General features: G+C 45.9%; 1 protein-coding gene across 4 annotated transcripts in view; it reads left to right on the forward strand.

Annotated features, from left to right (window-relative positions):
• The window catches only part of DCHS1 (dachsous cadherin-related 1), a 194,304-nt gene that overhangs the window by 164,031 nt on the left and 5,225 nt on the right, over positions 1 to 25,048 (forward strand). For all 4 annotated transcript variants that reach the window (XM_063433387.1, XM_063433373.1, XM_063433379.1 and 1 more), the window contains exons 17-21: positions 3,994 to 4,205; positions 7,046 to 7,200; positions 19,422 to 19,552; positions 24,169 to 24,455; positions 24,843 to 24,984. In XM_063433387.1, the coding sequence (XP_063289457.1) occupies positions 3,994 to 4,205; positions 7,046 to 7,200; positions 19,422 to 19,552; positions 24,169 to 24,455; positions 24,843 to 24,984 (927 nt within the window). The remainder of the gene's footprint in view (positions 1 to 3,993; positions 4,206 to 7,045; positions 7,201 to 19,421; positions 19,553 to 24,168; positions 24,456 to 24,842; positions 24,985 to 25,048) is intronic.

Consider the following 25,048-nt stretch of genomic DNA (forward strand, 5'->3'; position numbering starts at 1 on the left):
GGAGTTTATAACAATGATTGACAGGCAGCTAAGATGGAGGTGGCTCTCTTTATACTGACTGCCAGGTGTAAAGGGCGGAGCTTATAACAATGATTGACAGGGAGCTAAGATGGAGGTGGCTCTCTCTATACTGACTGCCAGGTGTAAAGGGCGGAGCTTATAACAATGATTGACAGGGAGCTAAGATGGAGGTGGCGCTCTCTATACTGACTGCCAGGTGTAAGGGGCGGAGCTTATAACAATGATTGACAGGGAGCTAAGATGGAGGCGGCTCTCTCTATACTGACTGCCAGGTGTAATGGGTGGAGCTTATAACAATGATTGACAGGGAGCTAAGATGGAGGTGGCTCTCTCTATACTGACTGCCAGGTGTAAAGGGCGGAGCTTATAACAATGACTGACAGGGAGCTAAGATGGAGGTGGCTCTCTCTATACTGACTGCCAGGTGTAAAGGGCGGAGCTTATAACAATGATTGACAGGGAGCTAAGATGGAGGTGGCTCTCTCTATACTGACTGCCAGGTGTAATGGGCGGAGTTTATAACAATGATTGACAGGCAGCTAAGATGGAGGTGGCTCTCTCTATACTGACTGCCAGGTGTAAAGGGCGGAGCTTATAACAATGATTGACAGGGAGCTAAAATGGAGGTGGCTCTCTCTATACTGACTGCCAGGTGTAAAGGGCGGGGCTTATAACAATGATTGACAGGGAGCTAAGATGGAGGCGACTCTCTCTATACTGACTGCCAGGTGTAAAGGGTGGAGCTTATAACAATGATTTACAGGGAGCTAAGATGGAGGTGGCTCTCTCTATACTGACTGCCAGGTGTAAAGGGCGGAGCTTATAACAATGATTGACAGGGAGCTAAGATGGAGGTGGCTCTCTCTATACTGACTGCCAGGTGTAAAGGGCGGAGCTTATAACAATGACTGACAGGGAGCTAAGATGGAGGTGGCTCTCTCTATACTGACTGCCAGGTGTAAAGGGTGGAGCTTATAACAATGATTGACAGGGAGCTAAGATGGAGGTGGCTCTCTCTATACTGACTGCCAGGTGTAAAGGGCGGAGCTTATAACAATGATTGACAGGGAGCTAAGATGGAGGTGGCTCTCTCTATACTGACTGCCAGGTGTAAAGGGCGGAGCTTATAACAATGATTGACAGGGAGCTAAGATGGAGGTGGCTCTCTCTATGCTGACTGCCAGGTGTAAAGGGCGGAGCTTATAACAATGATTGACAGGGAGCTAAGATGGAGGTGGCTCTCTCTATACTGACTGCCAGGTGTAAAGGGTGGAGCTTATAACAATGATTGACAGGGAGCTAAGATGGAGGTGGCTCTCTCTATACTGACTGTCAGGTGTAAAGGGCGGAGCTTATAACAATGACTGACAGGGAGCTAAGATGGAGGTGGCTCTCTTTATACTGACTGCCAGGTGTAAAGGGCGGGGCTTATAACAATGATTGACAGGGAGCTAAGATGGAGGTGGCTCTCTTTATACTGACTGCCAGGTGTAAAGGGCGGAGCTTATAACAATGATTGACAGGGAGCTAAGATGGAGGTGGCTCTCTCTATACTGACTGCCAGGTGTAAAGGGTGGAGCTTATAACAATGACTGACAGGGAGCTAAGATGGAGGCGGCTCTCTCTATGCTGACTGCCAGGTGTAAAGGGCGGAGCTTATAACAATGACTGACAGGGAGCTAAGATGGAGGCGGCTCTCTCTATACTGCCTGCCAGGTGTAAAGGGTGGAGCTTATAACAATGACTGACAGGGAGCTAAGATGGAGGCGGCTCTCTCTATACTGACTGCCAGGTGTAAAGGGCGGAGCTTATAACAATGATTGACAGAGAGCTAAGATGGAGGTGGCTCTCTCTATACTGACTGCCAGGTGTAAAGGGCGGAGCTTATAACAATGATTGACAGGGAGCTAAGATGGAGGTGGCTCTCTCTATACTGACTGCCAGGTATAAAGGGCGGAGCTTAAAACAATGATTGACAGGGAGCTAAGATGGAGGTGGATCTCTCTATACTGACTGCCAGGTGTAAAGGGCGGAGCTTATAACAATGATTGACAGGGAGCTAAGATGGAGGTGGCTCTCTATATACTGACTGCCAGGTGTAAAGGGCGGAGCTTATAACAATGATTGACAGGGAGCTAAGATGGAGGTGGCTCTCTCTATACTGACTGCCAGGTGTAAAGGGCGGAGCTTATAACAATGATTGACAGGGAGCTAAGATGGAGGTGGCTCTCTCTATACTGACTGCCAGGTGTAAAGGGCGGAGCTTATAACAATGATTGACAGGGAGCTAAGATAGAGGTGGCTCTCTCTATACTGACTGCCAGGTGTAAAGGGCGGAGCTTATAACAATGACTGACAGGGAGCTAAGATGGAGGTGGCTCCCTCTATACTGACTGCCAGGTGTAAAGGGCGGAGCTTCTAACAATGATTGACAGGGAGCTAAGATGGAGGCGGCTCTCTCTATACTGACTGCCAGGTGTAAAGTGCGGAGCTTATAACAATGATTGACAGGGAGCTAAGATAGAGGTGGCTCTCTCTATACTGACTGCCAGGTGTAAAGGGCGGAGCTTATAACAATGATTGACAGGGAGCTAAGATGGAGGTGGCTCTCTATATACTGACTGCCAGGTGTAAAGGGCGGAGCTTATAACTATGATTGACAGGGAGCTAAGATGGAGGTGGCTCTCTCTATACTGACTGCCAGGTGTAAATGGCGGAGCTTATAACAATGATTGACAGGGAGCTAAGATGGAGGTGGCTCTCTCTATACTGACTGCCAGGTGTAAAGGGCGGAGCTTATATCAATGATTGACAGGGAGCTAAGATGGAGGTGGCTCTCTCTATGCTGACTGCCAGGTGTAAAGGGCGGAGCTTATAACAATGATTGACAGGGAGCTAAGATGAAGGCGGCTCTCTCTCTATACTGACTGCCAGGTGTAAAGGGCGGAGCTTATAACAATGATTGACAGGGAGCTAAGATGGAGGTGGCTCTCTCTATACTGACTGCCAGGTGTAAAGGGCGGAGCTTATAACAATGATTGACAGGGAGCTAAGATGGAGGTGGCTCTCTCTATACTGACTGCCAGGTGTAAAGGGCGGAGCTTATAACAATGACTGACAGGGAGCTAAGATGGAGGTGGCTCTCTCTATACTGACTGCCAGGTGTAAAGGGCGGAGCTTATAACAATGATTGACAGGGAGCTAAGATGGAGGTGGCTCTCTCTATACTGACTGCCAGGTGTAAAGGGCGGAGCTTATAACAATGATTGACAGGGAGCTAAGATGGAGGTCGCTCTCTCTATACTGACTGCCAGGTGTAAAGGGCGGAGCTTATAACAATGATTGACAGGGAGCTAAGATGGAGGTGGCTCTCTCTATACTGACTGCCAGGTGTAAAGGGCGGAGCTTATAACAATGACTGACAGGGAGCTAAGATGGAGGTGGCTCTCTCTATACTGACTGCCAGGTGTAAAGGGCGGAGCTTATAACAATGACTGACAGGGAGCTAAGATGGAGGTGGCTCTCTCTATACTGACTGCCAGGTGTAAAGGGCGGAGCTTATAACAATGATTGACAGGGAGCTAAGATGGAGGTGGCTCTCTCTATACTGACTGCCAGGTGTAAAGGGCGGAGCTTATAACAATGACTGACAGGGAGCTAAGATGGAGGTGGCTCCCTCTATACTGACTGCCAGGTGTAAAGGGCGGAGCTTATAACAATGACTGACAGGGAACTAAGATGGAGGGAGCTAAGATGGAGGGAGCTAAGATGGAGGGGCCTAGTTACACGATAAATAGATGGAGATTTCTACATTTAATTTCATTAAATTGGTGAGATTCTCACAAAAACATCTTTGTTCAATATAGGAATAAGTAAGCAGAATCCTGACAATGGTGTGAAGTGTTTACTAATAAAGTGTCCGTGTAGCGGGTGGGATACGTTGATTCAATACACGCATGTCTACCCGTACAGGTCAGATCACAGTGCAGCAGCCGCTGTTATTGGATTATGAATGGAACCCGCGGCAGAGACTTGTCATACAGGCAGAGACCCCACAACATTACAGCTTCACTGCGCTAACTGTCATTCTACAGGATGTCAATGACAACACGCCGCGCTTCCAGCTGCCGCACTACATGGCCCACATCTGGGAAGCACAGGCTGATGGCAGCCACATTATACAGGTAAAGCACCCCAGACTGCAACTACAAACACGCCTTCTATTCCGGGGAGTGACATAACCTGGATGTAAACCCTCCTAGCCAGCAGGGAGATCGACGGGTAAATACTCCCACCCAGCGTGGAGATAGACGGGTAAATACTCCCACCCAGCGTGGAGATAGACGGGTAAATACTCCCACCCAGCAGGGAGATCGACGGGTAAATACTCCCACCCAGCAAGGAGATAGACGGGTAAATACTCCCACCCAGTGGGGAGATAGACGGGTAAATACTCCCACCCAGCGTGGAGATCGACGGGTAAATACTCCCACCCAGCGTGGAGATCGACGGGTAAATACTCCCACACAGCGTGGAGATATACGGGTAAATACTCCCACCCAGCGTGGAGATATACGGGTAAATACTCCCACCCAGCGTGGAGATAGACGGGTAAATACTCCCACCCAGCAGGGAGATCGACGGGTAAATACTCCCACCCAGCAAGGAGATAGACGGGTAAATACTCCCACCCAGTGGGGAGATAGACGGGTAAATACTCCCACCCAGCGTGGAGATCGACGGGTAAATACTCCCACCCAGCGTGGAGATAGACGGGTAAATACTCCCACCCAGCAGGGAGATATACGGGTAAATACTCCCACCCAGCGTGGAGATAGACGGGTAAATACTCCCACCCAGCAGGGAGATATACAGGTAAATACTCCTACCCAGCGGGGAGATAGACGGGTAAATACTCCCACCCAGCGTGGAGATAGACGGGTAAATACTCCCACCCAGCAGGGAGATCGACGGGTAAATACTCCCACCCAGCAAGGAGATAGACGGGTAAATACTCCCACCCAGTGGGGAGATAGACGGGTAAATACTCCCACCCAGCGTGGAGATCGACGGGTAAATACTCCCACCCAGCGTGGAGATATACGGGTACATACTCCCACCCAGCGTGGAGATATACGGGTAAATACTCCCACCCAGCGTGGAGATAGACGGGTAAATACTCCCACCCAGCAGGGAGATCGACGGGTAAATACTCCCACCCAGCAAGGAGATAGACGGGTAAATACTCCCACCCAGTGGGGAGATAGACGGGTAAATACTCCCACCCAGCGTGGAGATCGACGGGTAAATACCCCCACCCAGCGTGGAGATAGACAGGTAAATACTCCCACCCAGCGTGGAGATATACGGGTAAATACTCCCACCCAGCGTGGAGATAGACGGGTAAATACTCCCACCCAGCAGGGAGATATACAGGTAAATACTCCTACCCAGCGGGGAGATAGACGGGTAAATACTCCCACCCAGCGGGGAGATAGACGGGTAAATACTCCCACCCAGCAAGGAGATAGACGGGTGAATACTCCCACCCCATGGGGAGATAGACGGGTAAATACTCCCACCCAGCAAGGAGATAGACGGGTAAATACTCCCACCCAGCGTGGAGATAGACGGGTAAATACTTCCACCCAGTGGGGAGATAGACGGGTAAATACTCCCACCAAGCAGGGAGATATACAGGTAAATACTACCACCCAGCGGGGAGATAGACGGGTACATACTCCCACCCAGCAGGGAGATCGACCAGTAAATACTCCCACCCAGCAGGGAGATATACGGGTAAATACTCCCACCCAGCGGGGAGATAGACGGGTAAATACTCCCACCCAGCAAGGAGATAGACGGGTGAATACTCCCACCCCATGGGGAGATAGACGGGTAAATACTCCCACCCAGCAAGGAGATAGACGAGTAAATACTCCCACCCCGTGGGGAGATACACGGGTAAATACTCCCACCAAGCAGGGAGATATACAGGTAAATACTACCACCCAGCGGGGAGATAGACGGGTACATACTCCCACCCAGCAGGGAGATCGACCAGTAAATACTCCCACCCAGCAGGGAGATATACGGGTAAATACTCCTACCCAGCGGGGAGATAGATGGGTAAATACTCCCACCCAGCGGGGAAATAGACGGGTAAATACTCCCACCCAGCAGGGAGATATACGGGTAAATACTCCCACCCAGCGGGGAGATAGATGGGTAAATACTCCCACCCAGCGGGGAGATAGACGGTAAATACTCCCACCCAGCGGGGAGATTGACGGGTAAATACTCCCACCCAGCGGGGAGATAGACGGGTAAATATTCCCACCCAGCGGGGAGATAGACGGGTAAATATTCCCACCCAGCGGGGAGATAGACGGGTAAATATTCCCACCCAGCGGGGAGATATACAGGTAAATACTACCACCCAGCGGGGAGATTGACGGGTAAATATTCCCACCCAGCGGGGAGATAGACGGGTAAATACTCCCACCCAGCGGGGAGATAGACGGGTAAATACTCCCACCCAGCGGGGAGATAGACGGGTAAATATTCCCACCCAGCGGGGAGATAGACGGGTAAATACTCCCACCCAGCGGGGAGATAGGCGGATAAATACTCCCACCCAGCGGGGAGATAGACGGGTAAATACTCCCACCCAGTGGGGAGATAGACGGGTAAATACTCCCACCCAGCGGGGAGATTGACGGGTAAATATTCCCACCCAGCGGGGAGATAGACGGGTAAATACTCCCACCCAGCGGGGAGATAGGCGGATAAATACTCCCACCCAGCGGGGAGATAGACGGGTAAATACTCCCACCCAGCGGGGATATTGACGGGTAAATATTCCCACCCAGCGGGGAGATTGACGGGTAAATACTCCCACCCAGCAAGGAGATCGACGGGTAAATACTCCCACCCAGCGGGGAGATAGACGGGTAAAGGGAAGTAATGTATGAATGTCCAGAGGTGAGCTATGACACGGTCATGCTTTTGTTCCCTTTTTCAGGTTGTTGCCGAGGACCCAGACCAAGGGCTGAATGGTCAGGTGACCTACGCGTTGGACCCGTCAGGGCTTATGAAAGATTTGTTCCGCATTGACCCTCAGACAGGGACCATCACAACTGCAGCCATCCTGGACCGTGAGATCTGGTCCCAGACACGGTGAGTGCAATAAATGTTTAAATAATAGTGTATCTGATCTCTGCATGCAGGAACCATACAGAACCCCGGCAAAACAGTTCAAACCCAGCAAAAAACGATACCATTAATAATGTGATAATCCACAAAGCTTCGGGAAAAAGGGACTCCGAAAATGTTCATGGAAATCAATATCCCAAAGTGCACAAGTGACAACGATATTCTTAATAACAACTAGATAACATTAATTAATGAATTGGTTAATCCCCTAACCCCTTAAGGACAGAGCTTCAGAAGCTTGTCTTTCACTTAATGACAACGGCATTTTTTGCATTTTTTTGCTGTTTGCGTTCAACTGCAATTTGCATTTGACTAATTTATTGCACCGACGCATATTATATACCGTTTTTTTAAAGGACAGAAAGGGCTTTAATTTGATGTAACATATATATATATATATATAAATGCTTACTTATTATTAAAAAATACAGAAAAATGCAAAAAAAATGAAAAATGTTTTTTTTACAGTTTTTGCAATAATAATGTGTGCACAATTAGTGCAGGTTAAAGAAAGTAATTAAAAATAAATTCATTTATTTGTTCTGATTTACATAATATATAATGTGTCTGGGATTGTAAGTTTTTTTTTTGGTAGTTACGGGTCACAAAGCACAAGGAGTAAAATAAACTTTTAATGTGGAGCGGTTTTAGAATTTGGTATGTGTGTCTTGTAAGCCTAATAGCCATAAAAGAAAACAAAATTGCCACACAAAAGTATATATTTATATAAAGTAGACACCACAGGCTATTTACCTAAGGTTGTTTTAGTGAACCCGGAAGTGCAGGGAGGCGGAAGGTGAGTATACTAAGCAATTGCGGCGATCTGGGGCTTATTTTACCGCGTGACGGACAAGGTCCGTCACTCGTCGTTAGGGGTTTCCCCTGAGTGACAGACTTCGTCCGTCACTCCTCATTAAGGGGTTAAGGACTGAGCCAAATGTAATCAAAACAAAACATAAACAAAACCTGACATTTGCGCTATATGCAGTAGCGTACATACAACCCATGGGGCCCCGGTGCGAAAACTGATCCGCGGGCCCCCCCGCGCGCTTACTCTGCGCGGGCTGGGGCCGCAACACATGGCGGCGGGCACCGGGTCGCAGGGCTGCGACCTGTGCGACCGCGGTATGTACGCCAGTGCATGCATAAACACATACACTTAAAGGACCACTACAGACACCCAGATCACATCAGCTCAATGACGTGGTCTGGGTGCCAGGTCTCTAGTTTTAACCCTGCAGCTGAAAACATAGCAGATTCAGAGAAACTGCTATGTTTCACTGAGGGTTAATCCAGCCTCTAGTGGCTGTCTCATTGACAGCCGCTAGAGGATTTTCTGCGATTCTCACTGTGAAAATCACAGTGAGAAGACACTGCACGTCCATAGGAAAGCATTGAGTAATGCTTTCCTATAGGCGGTTTGAATGCGCGCGTGGCTCTTGCCACGCATGCGCATTCGGAGCTGAGAGGCGGATCGGGACGGAGAGATTCCCAGCGCCAAGGGAGTCCAGCGCTGGAGAAAGGTAAGTGCTTAAGACACACACACTCTCATGAACAGACGCACACATTTACTGACAGACACACACTCAGTGACAGACATACATACACACTCACTAAAAGACGCACACAAACATACTCAGTAACAGACACACACATTAACACACACACTCTAACACACACACACACACACTCACTAACACACACTCACACACACACTAACACACACTCACACATTAACATACACTCACACACACTCTAAGACTAACACACACACTAACACACACACTAACACTAACACACTCACTAACACTCTAACACACACTCACACTCTAACACACACTCTAACACTAACACACACTCACACACACTCTAACACACACTCACACTCTAACACACACTCACACACACTAACATACACTCACACGCACAAACACACACTCACACACACTAACACACACACACACACTCTAACACACACTCACACACACTAACATACACTCACACTCACAAACACACACTAACATACACTCACACACACTAACATTTGTTTTAATCCCCCCAGCCTTCTTACCTGTGGGAGAAATGAGGGGATTCCCTGGGGTCCAGTGGTGTTGCTGGCCCTGCTGTTACCCGGCTGGCCGGTCCTGCGGGCGTGCGAGGGAGCACTGTCTCCTGAGTGCTTCCTCTTCAGCTCCCTCGCGCGCCGCGTACTGATGCCGGAGCCGGAAGATGACGTCATCTTCCGGCTCTGGTATCAGTGCGGTGCGCGAGGGAGCTGAAGAGGAAGCACTCAGGAGACAGTGCTCCCTTGCGCGCCCGCAGGACCGGACAGCCGGGTAACAGCAGGACCAGCCTCGGGGGGCCCTGAGGTGCCCGGCTCCTGGGCCCCCCAGGAGAAGAGGCTGGCCCAGTGACATACATACCTGGGTCGCAGGTGAGCCGGGCCCAGTCGCAGCCGCGACCCCTGCGACCCCGGTATGTATGTCACTGGCTATATGTCTGTTCAGGCGTAATTCACCTCTTTCATATTAAATGCACCCACACTTATTATATATCATTTTATTCAGGGGAAACAGGGCTTTCATTTAACATCAAATATTTATATTTGAAACATAATTTAATATGAATAAAATGTAAAGAACTTAAGAAATTAAGACATTTTGTTATTTTTCAAGTTCTGCATGACATTTTAACTGTGAATGTCATAATACAGTTTTTGCTGCAATAAATTACACATGTTTGTGTTACGAGTACAACAGTACCCCCCCATGTACAGTGTGACGGACCACCTAGCACCCTGACCCGGTACCTGTGTCAATCGCTGCTTCCTAGTAATCCTTGAGTAGCATAAGCACCGCACCTGACACCATAACCACCGCGAACCCCACAAACCACCGCAGCTTTGTTGGGGTCTCGCTGTCCTCCACCCACCCTGGACTCAAAACTTATGGAACTGTTTTCGGCTAGTGTGCCTGTGCGGTCGGTCAAAACTTTAAAGATCCATAACTCCCGAACCCCTTAACCGAATGGGCTGATATTTTCACATGTTGCTCCCCCAGATTAGGGCTATCTGGGGATACATCCAAAACTAGGGTAAAACTGTGTGCTTGTTAATTATGTTAAGGTTTATCTGAGGGGAGGAGATGTGTCGGTTGTACCTTATCTGTTATTGGTTACTGTGTTAATTATGTAGGCAGTGGTGTATCCTGGTTTTGTGCTGCCCTAGGCAGGACAAAACTCAGGCGCCCCCCTTCCGCCCGCCCCACCCCCATCCAACCCTTCCCCCCGCCCGCCCGCACCACCCCCACCCTTCCCCCGCCCCACCTTCTAAATACACACACACATTCACTTACAGATACGCATACACTAGCTAACAGAAACACACACTCGCTAACAGAAACACACACACACTAACAGACACACTCACACTCACTAACAGACACACACTCACTAGCAGATACACACACACTCACACTAACAGACACACACACTCACACTAACAGGCACACACACACGCACTAACAGACACACACTAACAGACATACATACACACACACTAACAGACATACACACACACACACACACACTAACAGACACACACAAACAGACATACACAGACACACTAACAGACATACACAGACACACTAACAGACATTCACACACACACACTAACAGACATACACAGACACACTAACAGACATTCACACACACACTAACAGACATACACAGACACACTAACAGACATTCACACACACACACTAACAGACATTCACACACACACACTAACAGACAGACACACACACACTAACAGACAGACAGACACACACACTAACAGACAGACACACACACTAACAGACAGACACTAACAGACATTTTTGGGACTTCAAGACCTGTCTGACTCTTTGGAGGTACTTGGATGTTGCTATCCTCCGTGCTTCTTCCTCATGGTTGCCCAATGCTTCTGGTACTCCCAGGTACTTGTAGCTGTTCTCTACATCTTCTATTTGGCCTTTTGGACTTTCAATTCCTTCTGTCCTAATCATCGTTCCTCTTTTCGCTATCATCCGCCCGCACTTCTCTAGCCCTAACGACATTCCAAAGCCCTTGCTGTATATCCTAGTTAGGTGGATCAGTGAGTCAATGTCCTGCTCATTCTTGGTATAAAGCTTGATGTCGTCCATGTAGAGTAGGTGGCTGATGGTGGCTCCATTCTTGAACCTGTGTCCATATCCCCTCTTCTTAATGATCTGGGGGTTGAGGCCTATGCAGAACAGCATTGGGGATAGCGCATCACCTTGGTATTTACTTCAGGGTTACTTGAGTTATTGTCCTGGAATTGGCTTCTAGAGTTGTGCTCCACTTGCCCATCGAGTTCTTGATGAAGGCTCTTATTGCCTTGCTGACCTTGTAGAGAGCCAAGGATTCCAGTATCCATGTGTGTGGCATTGTGTCACAGGCTTTCTTGTGTGTGGCATTGTGTCACAGGCTTTCTTGTAACCGTGCTATCATGATTCCCACTATCATTAATTACCGATCAGACCCCACCTATGTTTCTGATGTCATCAATATATGTGTTAAAAGGAAGCTGCAGCTGATCTCAGGTGCTCAATCAATGTGCCACTTTGATACTTGCTACTTTGTTGCTAACTGCTGAGAGAGCTCCTTCTTATGACTACCTGTGCACCGAACCCTCTGACTTGATCCTGACTATGCTGACTTCTCCACTCCCAGACTAAGAACAGACTTCACCACCAATTCCTTCATTCCTCCATATACTACAGGGAACCATAATCCACTCTATTCTGGAAAGGACTTACATGTTCATCATCCAAAGAAAGCAAGATAAATCCTCCAGTTATTGGGATTAATAATTGGTTCAAGCCTTATGTTTATTTGGAAGGAAAGGGGGATACTAATGTCTGCCCTTTGGGATCCTATTTTTACATGTTGACTTTACTGAACGGACTATATTCTATTTTCCTAATTTAGGAGTTACCTTGTTTATTTATTTCTACTCAATGCTTTCGCTGTTAAAGCAATTCCAAGCAGGATCTAAATGTGCTTATGCATTATTATTTTCAATTTATTTTGCACCAGAAGATTGCTAAAGTTAAAATACCTTCTTTCAACTTTCTTAAAGTGACAGTATCAAGTTTATTCTTGCACTTGCAGTTGTGTTCCAAATGAAGTTTTCCCTAAAGTATTACCCGTGCACAGATTGGTCTGCCTGGTCTTAGCATCCCTTGTGACTGCTTTGTCTAACAGTAGTTGGTGTTTTGATCCTCTGTTGTTGTTTATTATCCCCTTCTGATTATTGCTCATATATTGACTCGTATTGGATCTTGGAGGCTACAGGAGTTTCCATGTTGTGGGGAGGCACGTAGTTGGATGATGTTGTTCCCTTGTGAGGGCCCTTCATGACCAGAAGTGTTCTGCCTTGTGTTAGCCAGTCAGGGTGGGAGCCTGTTGTTAGTAGCTGGTTCATTTGTGCTGCTAGGCGTTCATGCTGCGGCACTTGTTGTTGCTGCTGCAATTGAACAGGTGGCTCTGCAATTAGGGCTGCCCCTAAAAAAAGATTTTTGGCAAAGACTTGGTTGATCTTTGTTATTTGCTCCATTAATTTGCCCATCTGGTCTGTCAATTGACCAACCTGACGACGCAAATTATTTCCCCCATTGCCGTTTTGGCTTTGCCCATTAGAGTTTGGCTGGGATGGCTGAGACTGTTGGGAGTTATTGGAAGCAGATTGGTTGTTTCTGTTTCCATATCTCCTATTTCCCTGAGGATTCCTTCTCCATTGGGAATTGCCTTGGTTCTTATTAACCCAGGGGCGTTTATTCCCATTGGTATTGGATTTTTCAGAGTTACTATCAGAGGAGTTTGCAGAATTACTTCTGGTATTTTCCTGTTTCTGAGGTTTTGGTGTTTTCAGAACCTCCGAATAGGTCCTCTTTTTCTGTTGGGTTTCTAAACCTAACTGAATTTTAGTCTCTGACACCATTTTATCACCAGGTTTCTTAACCTTTGGCTGATTTTCGTCATGTGCATGGTGTATGGTATACAATTTCATGCACTGACTGACTAGCCATTCTAACGGTAACTTACAATCGTAATCTCTTGCGAGATTCATTTGTATGTTTACTGGCATGGCATGAAAATACAGATCTTTGAAATCTGTGCTTTCATACCTGGGTTTCCTTTGGGCCACGGAATATGTATTTTTAGGAATTATTAAAAATTCTCTGGGGCTTTGATCTGGACGGCACTTTAAAGGACCACTATAGTGGCACTATAGTGCCTTGAGGGTGCCCCCACCCTCAGGGTCCCCTTCCCGCCGGGCTGGATGGAGAGAAAGGGGTTCAACTTACCTCTTTTTCCAGCGCCGGGCGGGGAGCTCTCCGCCTCCTCTCCTCCTCCTCTCCGCCTCCTCGACTGAATGCGCATGTGCGGCAAGAGCCGCACGCTTATTCAGCCAGTCTCATAGGAAAGCATTTACAATGCTTTCCTATGGACGCTGGCGTCTTCTCACTGTGATTTTCACAGTGAGAAGCACGCAAGCGCCTCTAGCGGCTGTCAATGAGACAGCCACTAGAGGCTGGATTAACCCTAATATAAACATAGCAGTTTCTCTGAAACTGCTATGTTTTATAGAAAAAAAGGTTAATCCTAGCTGGACCAGGCACCCAGACCACCTCATTAAGCTGAAGTGGTCTAGGTGCCTATAGTGGTCCTTTAAGTTATAAAGCGCTTTCCTAGCAGAAGCAATGGTTTTATACTTACCATATTCCATGATTATCTCATATTTCATCTTTGACCAGGACATTAGCTGTAAAGCTTGAAGACTCTCTAGACGAATACGGCACATTGAATCAAAGGTCCATGTAATGTACCATTTCTTTTGGATGTCATCATACATGCCCAATGAATTCATGGCTCTTTCATAATTTTCCAGATGTTCAGATATGTTTCCTGAACCTCTAGAAAATTGTGGGACTGTCTCTCTAAGGAATTTAATAACCTTAGGTGTTTCATAGACCGGCATAGTTGATTTATTAATTCTGTTTCTGTTTTCCCTGTGTCTGGGTAAACGTCTATGCGATCTGGCTGCTGAAGAGGAATTAGACCCGTACAACAGTGCAGATGGCATAGAAGTCATATGGCCTTCAGAGTGGACAGTGCAATCACTTTCACTGCCATCACTCTGAGCTTCTCGTTCACTGTCACAATTCTGATCAGCATCAGAATCCTGCCAGTGTACAGATCCATGTCTGTTTTCATTCCTGTCACCTTGAACCTCTCAAGTTTGGCCAGGACGGTCTTTTCAAACTGTTTTGCCCAAGATTGCCAAGAATCTACAGGTGTTTTCTCAGAATTACTCACATCTTTTCTTAGAGACTGTTTTATGAAAACCTGGTCTGGTGTGGGAAAATCATAACAAGGAGGGGATTTACAGGTAGCCCTTTCTTGCATTTTTGTGCAACTTCTTGGCACATAATGATGACTACTAACTTCACTGTCTGATTTTTGACTCTCCTTTTCGTATTCTTCCAATTGCTTTTTAAGCTGATTTATTTCCTGTGCATATTTATCCGTCAAAGCTTTCAGTTCTTTTTCATGACCAGCCTGACGGTTATTATGCTCAGTAAGTAAATCTTGGTATTTCCCATTTTGAATGCCCAGATTGTCACTGTATGTGTTCAATCTGGTATTCAGTACCCTGTTTTCTTTTAATGTCTTAAGAAGTGCTGTCATAAAGAAAGGCCAAGAGTGTATTATGTACCCCATTTTTCTCTCTATGTTGGTTTGTCCTCCAATTAATTTAAGATGTTTGGAACGGCACCCTCAGGCATAAAAGGGGGTTAAAAGCCGTTTAGTAGATCTTCCCTTCCAGAGACACAGGCACAGCTACTGTAGACACCAATACACCGAACCGGAGAAGCATGTGAATGCTCTCAAACATACGAATGCTGTAAACAGCCGAATAGGAAAAACCATACGAATAGGTTTACACTCCTAGCAGTCAAACTGGAACAGCATACAATAAATCCCCCCAAGAACGAGACAAGGCTCCGTTTTGTGGGTCAAGCAGGAACAGACAGAGCTGTGGGTTTATTGTTCTTATATAGACATTAGTACCACCCACAGGGTTTTGGAAAACAACCAATAAACACGTACAATACACTCAGACACTCCCACACAAAATCCTCCCCTCTGCCTGTGATACAATTACCTTACACAATGGGTAATGTAATTATCACAGGCAGAGAAATACAGTTTTTCCACATTATTCATAACTTTAAAAGTATGCATCACATACACATACCATTTTCAGAATCCGCATACTCCAAATACAAACATATGTCAAAATCATCTACATTGGTCCATTGGTTCAAAAGATAGATCGAAGTCCTTTGTGACCAAAGGAAGCATGGCTTTTCTGCCAAAAAACAGTTCCACAGAGTCTTCTATCCTGGGGATAATTGGGAAGTAATCCAATTATCTCCAAGGAAGAGGCAAAACTCCATTAAGCACATGGCAGTAAAAAGACAGTAAAATACAATAAAATACACAAGGTTACATTTATTACATAAAATACAGACATGCAACATATCCCCAGATAGCTTAGATCTGAGTGCACATTATTACAGAATGGCGATCAGACGACACACATACAGTTCAATTGCCATGGAGCCAAAGTCTTTTATTACACGAATAGGCTCCATGGCAAAGCTATCTGGGTTAAATGAGTTCATTCAGTAAATCTGAGAATCCACTGAACGCCAGGGCAGAAATACATGAATAGACCGTTCTGCATAGGAAAATAAAGTATTTAAATGCCGGTCCATAGTCAAAAGGCAGCAGGCAGGCAACCAGGCTCCTCCAGTGCACAGTGGCGAGATTGGTCTCATCACAATGTTCTATTATGGGTGAATCATTTAGAATGGAAATATTAGCCTCCCGTTCTATGTCCTTCAACCAATCATCATAGCTTAGATCATTCTTCATATATTTTTCTATGTCAAGATTAATATTGCATGAAGTACACAAATAGCAATGCCTCCGAATTACTTTGTGAAATATAATTTCAACTAATATACTCTTTTAATTTCTGTCTTGGCACAAAATGTCTGCCAATATAAATATACTGACACTGTCATCTTATCCCATAAAGAGTGTTCTGAAAGGTATACAGAAGTTAAACTTCTCTTAAAACTCACAATGATTGCCAATTGACAGCTCTAAATTCCGAGACATTTCAAACCTACTGGACACTGTACCTTTCAAACAACAAACAAACCAGGCATATACCTGGCTTTCTACGGTTTCCTCAGGCCCAGAGAGTTTACCATCACAAAATTCTCAGACAACAATTACCTAATAATACACAACCTAGTTAAAACAAACGATCACTACATCTTGACACTAAGACAGTCCAAAACTAGTCAAATGGGTCCCACAGTAAAGATCCCGTACTATCCGACACATTCACCCTAGTGCCCGGTCAAGGTTCTAGACGCACTCTCTAGTACACTCATAGGCTCATCTAAAATCCGTTTATTTGAGATCTCCACTCATAGCACCTTTATTCACATTTTTGCACATTTATAGGGATACTTTGTCTATTCCAGATTTAAAGGCATAGTACCATATATTTATATTTTTATATTTTTATTCTCTATTTAGTAGTATTTTAACCATTAGTCACCTAGCCAGCTCCTGGGATTCCCACTCTTCTAGAGAGTTCTTTTCCCTCATCTGAAAATGCACCTCTACTCGAATTACACTGTAAACCACTAACAACACACAAGTTTGTTCTGTACCTGCGAACTCTGCTAGTTAGGTTGGGGTTTAGTCCAACCTCTTACTCCGGTCATTCATTCCGCAAAGGAGCAGCTTCAGCTGCATCCAGTCATAATGTTCCTACTCACATAATCAAAAAAATGGTCCGTTGGAAATCTGACGCTTATTGCAGGTACATACCACGTCCAGAAAAGGAAATTAGAAATGCATTTAATACCATGGCTTTGTAAGTATGTTATCTGGTTTAATAAAGTATTGCTTATCTTTTGCCCTCTTTATTACAGGCCTAACCACTCGTCGGTTTCGGCACCCCACTACCGACTTTCAGTATAATTTAACTCTTATTAGAATTTAACAGTTATCTAATTCACCTTCGGCTATGGTTTCCGACCACAAATATATATATATAAATATAATATCAAGATACGCTTACGATATTACATATATTTCTTTACATTTGTAGTTTATGTATATCCTTTAATATATGTATAATATATTATAAGTTAATTAAATCATCCCCAGCTGGGAGACGTTAGGAGTTTGTCTCAGTACTTGTTGTTCCTCCAGTTGGGAGACATTAGGAGTTTGTCTCAGTACTTGTTGTTCCTCCAGTTGGGAGACGTTAGGAGTTTGTCTCAGTACTTGTTGTTCCTCCAGTTGGGAGACGTTAGGAGTTTGCCTCAGTACTTGTTGTTCCTCCAGTTGGGAGACGTTAGGAGTTTGTCTCAGTACTTGTTGTTCCTCCAGTTGGGAGACATTAGGAGTTTGTCTCAGTACTTGTTGTTCCTCCAGTTGGGAGACATTAGGAGTTTGTCTCAGTACTTGTTGTTCCTCCAGTTGGGAGACGTTAGGAGTTTGTCTCAGTACTTGTTGTTCCTCCAGTTGGGAGACATTAGGAGTTTGTCTCAGTACTTGTTGTTCCTCCAGTTGGGAGACGTTAGGAGTTTGTCTCAGTACTTGTTGTTCCTCCAGTTGGGAGACATTAGGAGTTTGTCTCAGTACTTGTTGTTCCTCCAGTTGGGAGACGTTAGGAGTTTGTCTCAGTACTTGTTGTTCCTCCAGTTGGGAGACATTAGGAGTTTGTCTCAGTACTTGTTGTTCCTCCAGTTGGGAGACATTAGGAGTTTGTCTCAGTACTTGTTGTTCCTCCAGTTGGGAGACATTAGGAGTTTGTCTCAGTACTTGTTGTTCCTCCAGTTGGGAGACATTAGGAGTTTGTCTCAGTACTTGTTGTTCCTCCAGTTGGGAGACATTAGGAGTTTGTCTCAGTACTTGTTGTTCCTCCAGTTGGGAGACATTAGGAGTTTGTCTCAGTACTTGTTGTTCCTCCAGTTGGGAGACATTAGGAGTTTGTCTCAGTACTTGTTGTTCCTCCAGTTGGGAGACGTTAGGAGTTTGTCTCAGTACTTGTTGTTCCTCCAGTTGGGAGACATTAGGAGTTTGTCTCAGTACTTGTTGTTCCTCCAGTTGGGAGACGTTAGGAGTTTGTCTCAGTACTTGTTGTTCCTCCAGTTGGGAGACATTAGGAGTTTGTCTCAGTACTTGTTGTTCCTCCAGTTGGGAGACGTTAGGAGTTTGTCTCAGTACTTGTTGTTCCTCCAGTTGGGAGACGTTAGGAGTTTGTCTCAGTACTTGTTGTTCCTCCAGTTGGGAGACGTTAGGAGTTTGTCTCAGTACTTGTTGTTCCTCCAGTTGGGAGACGTTAGGAGTTTGTCTCAGTACTTGTTGTTCCTCCAGTTGGGAGACGTTAGGAGTTTGTCTCAGTACTTGTTGTTCCTCCAGTTGGGAGACGTTAGGAGTTTGTCTCAGTACTTGTTGTTCCTCCAGTTGGGAGACATTAGGAGTTTGTCTCAGTACTTGTTGTTCCTCCAGTTGGGAGACGTTAGGAGTTTGTCTCAGTACTTGTTGTTCCTCCAGTTGGGAGACGTTAGGAGTTTGTCTCAGTACTTGTTGTTCCTCCAGTTGGGAGACGTTAGGAGTTTGTCTCAGTACTTGTTGTTCCTCCAGTTGGGAGACATTAGGAGTTTGTCTCAGTACTTGTTGTTCCTCCAGTTGGGAGACGTTAGGAGTTTGTCTCAGTACTTGTAGAGCCCCCAGCTGAGAGGCCTGTGGTACTGATCACTCCCCGTCAGCCCACTGGAGCTCCAGAAATGCACATTGTAAGCGCTGAAACAGGACAGATGCCAACTTAACTACCGGGAAATAAGTTCCTTGGTGCTGGGCAATCATCATGTTTAAGATGCACATATATATTTTGCTCAGTAAATATCTACCGTCCAAATTAGAAAGTGTATTGCTCTGATTTTGTTAATTTAAATAATCTTTCTCTCACAATAATTGACTTTTCTAAAGGGGAACAATACCAACATTTGCTTTTGTTTCAGGCTTGTTGTTACAGCAACAGATCGTGGCTCGCCACCTCTCACTGGCTCGGCTACACTTACTGTAGTGGTGAAAGACGTTAACGACAATAGGCCAACCATTCCGCTGCAGTGGGAGCTCAGTATACGTGAAGGTTAGTTCATGAATATCCAACATTGTACATTGAGCTACCAGATATTTTTGCAATACTCCGTCTATAATACAGGTTAAAGGGACACTCTAAGCACCAAAACAACTTGAGCCTAATGAAGCTATTTTGGTGTATAGATCATGCCCCTGCAGTCTTACTGCTCAATTCTCTGCCATTTAGGAGTTAAATCACTTTTGTTTCTGTTAATGCAGCCCTAGCCACACCTCCCCTGGCTTTAACCCCTTAAGGACCAAACTTCTGGAATACAAGGGAATCATGACATGTCACACATGTCATGTGTCCTTAAGGGGTTAATTAAGGTATAATAAAATAAAGTAAAATAAACGGTAGCAACAGTGGCGTACACACAACCCATGGGGCCCCGGTGCGAAAACTGATCCATGGGCCCCCCACCCCGCGCGTGCACTTACTCGCGACCCCTGCGACCGCGGTATGTACGCCAGTGCATGCATAAACACATACACTTAAAGGACCACTACAGACACCCAGATCACATCAGCTCAATGAAGTGGTCTGGGTGCCAGGTCTCTCTAGTTTTAACCCTGCAGCTGAAAACATAGCAGTTTCAGAGAAACTGCTATGTTTCACTGAGGGTTAATCCAGCCTCTAGTGGCTGTCTCACTGACCGCCACTAGAGGAGCTTCTGCGATTCTCCCTGTGAAAATCACAGTGAGAAGACGCTGAACGTCGATAGAAAAGCATTGAGTAACGCTTTCCTATGGGCGGTTTGAATGCGCGCGTGACTCTTGCCACGCATGCGCATTCGGAGCTGAGAGGCGGACCGGGGCGGAGAGATCCCCAGCGCCAAGGGAGTCCGGCGCTGGAAAAAGGTAAGTGCTTAAGACACACACACAAACTCTCATAAAAAGACGCACACATTTACTGACAGACACAGACTCAGTGACAGACATACATACACACTCACTGACTGACAGACAGGCACACTCACTAACAGACGCACACAAACACACTCAGTAACACACTCACTGACACATTAACACACACACACTAACACTAACACACACACACACACACACACAATAACACACACACTCTCTAACACTAACACACACATACTCACTAACACACACACACACTCACTAACACACACACACACTCACTAACACACACTCACACACACACTCACACACACACTCACTAACACACACACCCACTCACTAACACACACACACACTCACTAACACACACACACACTCACTAACACACACACACACTCACTAACACACACTCACTAACACACACTCACACACACAAACACACTCACTAACACACACACACTCACTAACACACACACACACACTCACTAACACACACACACACACGCTCACACACACATTTTTTTTAAACAGTAGGACGATATATATTATAGTTTATAGAAGTCTTAGTAGTCACTACATAAGCTTTGTTTTACAATTTAAAGAAAATTTACAAATTAATAGAGGTGAAATGTGAATGCTTTTTTGATGGAATCCCTTTTCTAACGACACAGGACTAGGATTGCGTTTTCCTCAGGGCAAAAGGGACAGGTTCCCCGTATCTGGTGAAGATACACACTCACACTAATCGGGAAGTAACACACACTCACACACATTAACACACACACACTAACACACACACACACTTTAACACACACTCACACACTCACACACTAACACACACATTAACACATTAACACACACACTAACACACACATTAACACACTAACACACACATTAACACACTAACACACACATTAACACACACACTAACGCACCCACACACACTCACACATTAACACACTAACACACACATTAACACACTAACACACACATTAACACACACTCACACACTAACACACACATTAACACATTAACACACACACTAACACACTCACACACTAACACACACATTAACACACTAACACACACATTAACACACACACTAACGCACCCACACACACTCACACATTAACACACTAACACACACATTAACACACTAACACACACATTAACACACACTCACACACTCACACACTAACACACACATTAACACATTAACACACACACTAACACACTCACACACTAACACACACATTAACACACTAACACACACATTAACACACACACTAACGCACCCACACACACTCACACATTAACACACTAACACACACATTAACACACTAACACACACATTAACACACACACTAACGCACTCACACACACTCACACACTCACACATTAACACACTAACACACACATTAACACACACACTAACACGTTTTTTTTTTTTTTTATTTAATCCCCCCAGCCTCCTTATCTGTGGGAGAGCTGAGGGGATTCCCTGGGGTCCAGTGCTGTCACCCGGCTGGCCGGCGCGCGAGGGAGCACTGTCCCCTGGGTGCTCCCTCTTCAGCTCCCTCGCGCGCCGCCTACTGATGACGTCATTTTCTGGCTCCGGTATCAGTGCGGCGCGCGAGGGAGCTGAAGAGGGAGCACACAGGGGACAGTGCTCCCTCGCGCGCCCACCAGCCGGGTGACAGCAGGGCCAGCCTTGGGGGCCCTGAGGTGGCCGGCTCTTGGGCCCCCCAGGAGAAGAGGCTGGCCCAGTGACATACATACCTGGGTCGCAGGGCGGCCGGGCCCCATAGTGGGCCGGGCCCAGTCGCAGCCGCGACCCCGGTATGTACGCCACTGGGTAGCAAAATATAAAGACATAAAACTGTTCCTTTAAACCTACTAATCATTGCAGGTTACAGTTTAACCCAAAATATCCCCATGACTCTATTTGGACCAATTGAGGGACTAAAGTGGCACTTATGGAAGAAATATTTGTGGCTGTCCAGTAATAAACGATGTAGGTACCAGTTAGTGAATTGGAATGTCCTGTAAATCTGTACTTTTAGGACTTCATCAAACCCCTCTACTTAGGGATACCGAACACACACAATATCACAATTTACCCTCAAAATACATTTTAATAACATAGGAACCCCACGAAAGTCATATCACCGAATAGCTGGGGTCTGAGCGCCCACTTTGTCGAAATAGCGCTCAGATCCCTTCGGTGGTTCGGGAATGCCATTCAATTTAGTTTTGACCGGTTTTGGTGATGCCCCAAAACAGTTCCATAGAAAACAAAGTGATGGCCGGTCATCTTTCGGGCATTTTCACGCGAACACTGACGAATGCTCCCCTTGGCTGTTAGGGAGCGAATGCTCCCCCTATTCGATAGTTCATGCCTCCCGAATGCCGTTCTCATGTTCGGGAAGTTGGATGGGCAGCAGTACAAGTCTCCCGGGTGTTCTCAGGGTCGCATATTCGAGATATAGTTCAATGCAGTCGACGACCATGTACCGCTGTCTGCGTTAGGGAGACAAAATTGCCGCCAATTCTTGGAGCACGTGTATTCGGTTATACGAACGACGGCCATACAGGAGAAACACTTGCATTATTAATCAATTTGTGGTTAACAGCTGGGGTGGTCGGTGATTAGGAGGTGCGAACAAGGGGACTACACAAAGTTGGTTCGGTAAACACACGGGGGGGTGGACGGACAGCCGAACAAACCTGAAAAAAAGAGTATTTAGGGAATCCATTAAACTACAGTCATCGACCACCCCTAGCTGTTAACCACAAACTGATCATTAGTTCAAGTGCTTTCCCTGTGTGGCCGCTGTTCGTATAACTGAACACAAGTGCACCAAGAATTGGCACCCATTTTGTCTCCCGAACGCAGGTAGTGGTACATGGCCATTGAGTGTATGGAACTGTATGTCGGCAATGCGATCCCGCGAACACCCGGGGAACTTGAACCGCTGCCCGTCCAACTTCCCGACCAGTTAGGAGAATGGCATTCAGGAGAAAGGAACTACCAAACAGGGGGAGCATTTGCTCCCTAAAAGCCAGAGGAAACATTCATCGTTGTTTGTATGGGAACCCCAAAAGATCACCGGTTGTTGCCTTGTTTCCTGTGGAACTGTTTTGGGACATCAATTCGTTGTCAACCGGTCAAAACTTCATTCGAATGGCGATTTCAATCTACCAAAGGGATCTGAGCGCTATTTTGACAAAGTGGGCACTCGGACTCAAGCTATTTGAGGTGTGACTTTCGGGGGTTCCTGCAATATTTTATTGTATTTGTGGGTATTTTGTATTATTTAGTATTGTTTCCTGTAACTGATAGGTAATTGAGTTATCCTGTTTGGAGCTCAATTATCTTTCAGACACATAGACTCCTGGGAAAACCCCCTGTATTTTTGCTGTGGAGACCCCATGCTAGGGGTCCATGAATAAAAGCCATGTGTGGCGAAATAAACATCAGTTTACTCCCAGAACTATGTGTCATAGGGTTTTAATCCCTACGGCGCTTCTTACAGCTTCGAGGAAGCAGTCTGTGATACTCAATGTCTGATACAATGTGCAGTCTGTGATACACAATGTCTGATACAATGTGCAGTCTGTGATACACAATGTCTGATATACAATGTACACTGATCTATGCTACAGGAGCCATTAATATTATTATTATAAATATTATAATTGATGCATTTCAGCCTCTGTATCTATAAGAGCAGCTGTTAACCAGGGCTTTCTTTTTAGATGCTCATATTGGGTCAGAGATTGCCCAGGTGACTGGAAATGATGTAGACTCTGGCCCTGTGCTGCGGTACACACTGTCAGTGGATGGGTCGCCAGCAGGAATATTCACCATCTTGCAATATAGTGGCCACATCTGGGTGACTGAGAAACTAGACCACGAGGAACGCAGTTCATTCTTGTTGAGTGTGCAAACGTCAGATGGCAAACACCAGACCAGGGCAGATCTCAGACTCACAATAGAGGATGTGAATGATAACTCACCCGAGTTTACACATAGCCTGTACAAGGTATGTTGGCCATATAAATATATAATCCCTGCATTATGGGTAGAAAATATAACTTTATCTATTGTAACTGTTACCAGAAAACAGAACTTTATCTACTGTAACTGCTACCACTTAGTATTTCCATGACTGTTACAACATTGTGGGTACCAGTTAGTACTGTTTGACCAGCTGCGGTGGGTATGAGTTAGGACCATTCTAACCAGCTGGCAGTGCAGTGGGTATGGGTTAGGACCTGTCTGACCAGCTGGCAGTGTGGTGGGTATGGTTTAGGACCTGTCTGACCAGCTGTCACTGCTGTGGTTACAAGTTAGGACCTGTTCGTTATGACTAATGCCATCATGTGTAGCCTAGAGATAACATTGGTAACATCTGAACTAATCTTCATAGGTGACTGTTATGGAACACACCCCTTCTTGGACCCCACTGATCACCATCACTGCTACCGACAAAGACTCTGGGGACAATGGGAGAGTTACTTACAGAGTGTTATCTGCAGATAGCCATGCATTCTACATGCACCCTGAGAACGGTATGAATATAACACTCTCAGCTCACCCTGGGGTTCTCAGCTCAGTGGGAGAACACCATTTTTT

Source organism: Pelobates fuscus, chromosome 1 (genome assembly GCF_036172605.1).
Source record: "Pelobates fuscus isolate aPelFus1 chromosome 1, aPelFus1.pri, whole genome shotgun sequence".
NCBI classification, from domain to species: Eukaryota; Metazoa; Chordata; class Amphibia; order Anura; family Pelobatidae; genus Pelobates; species Pelobates fuscus.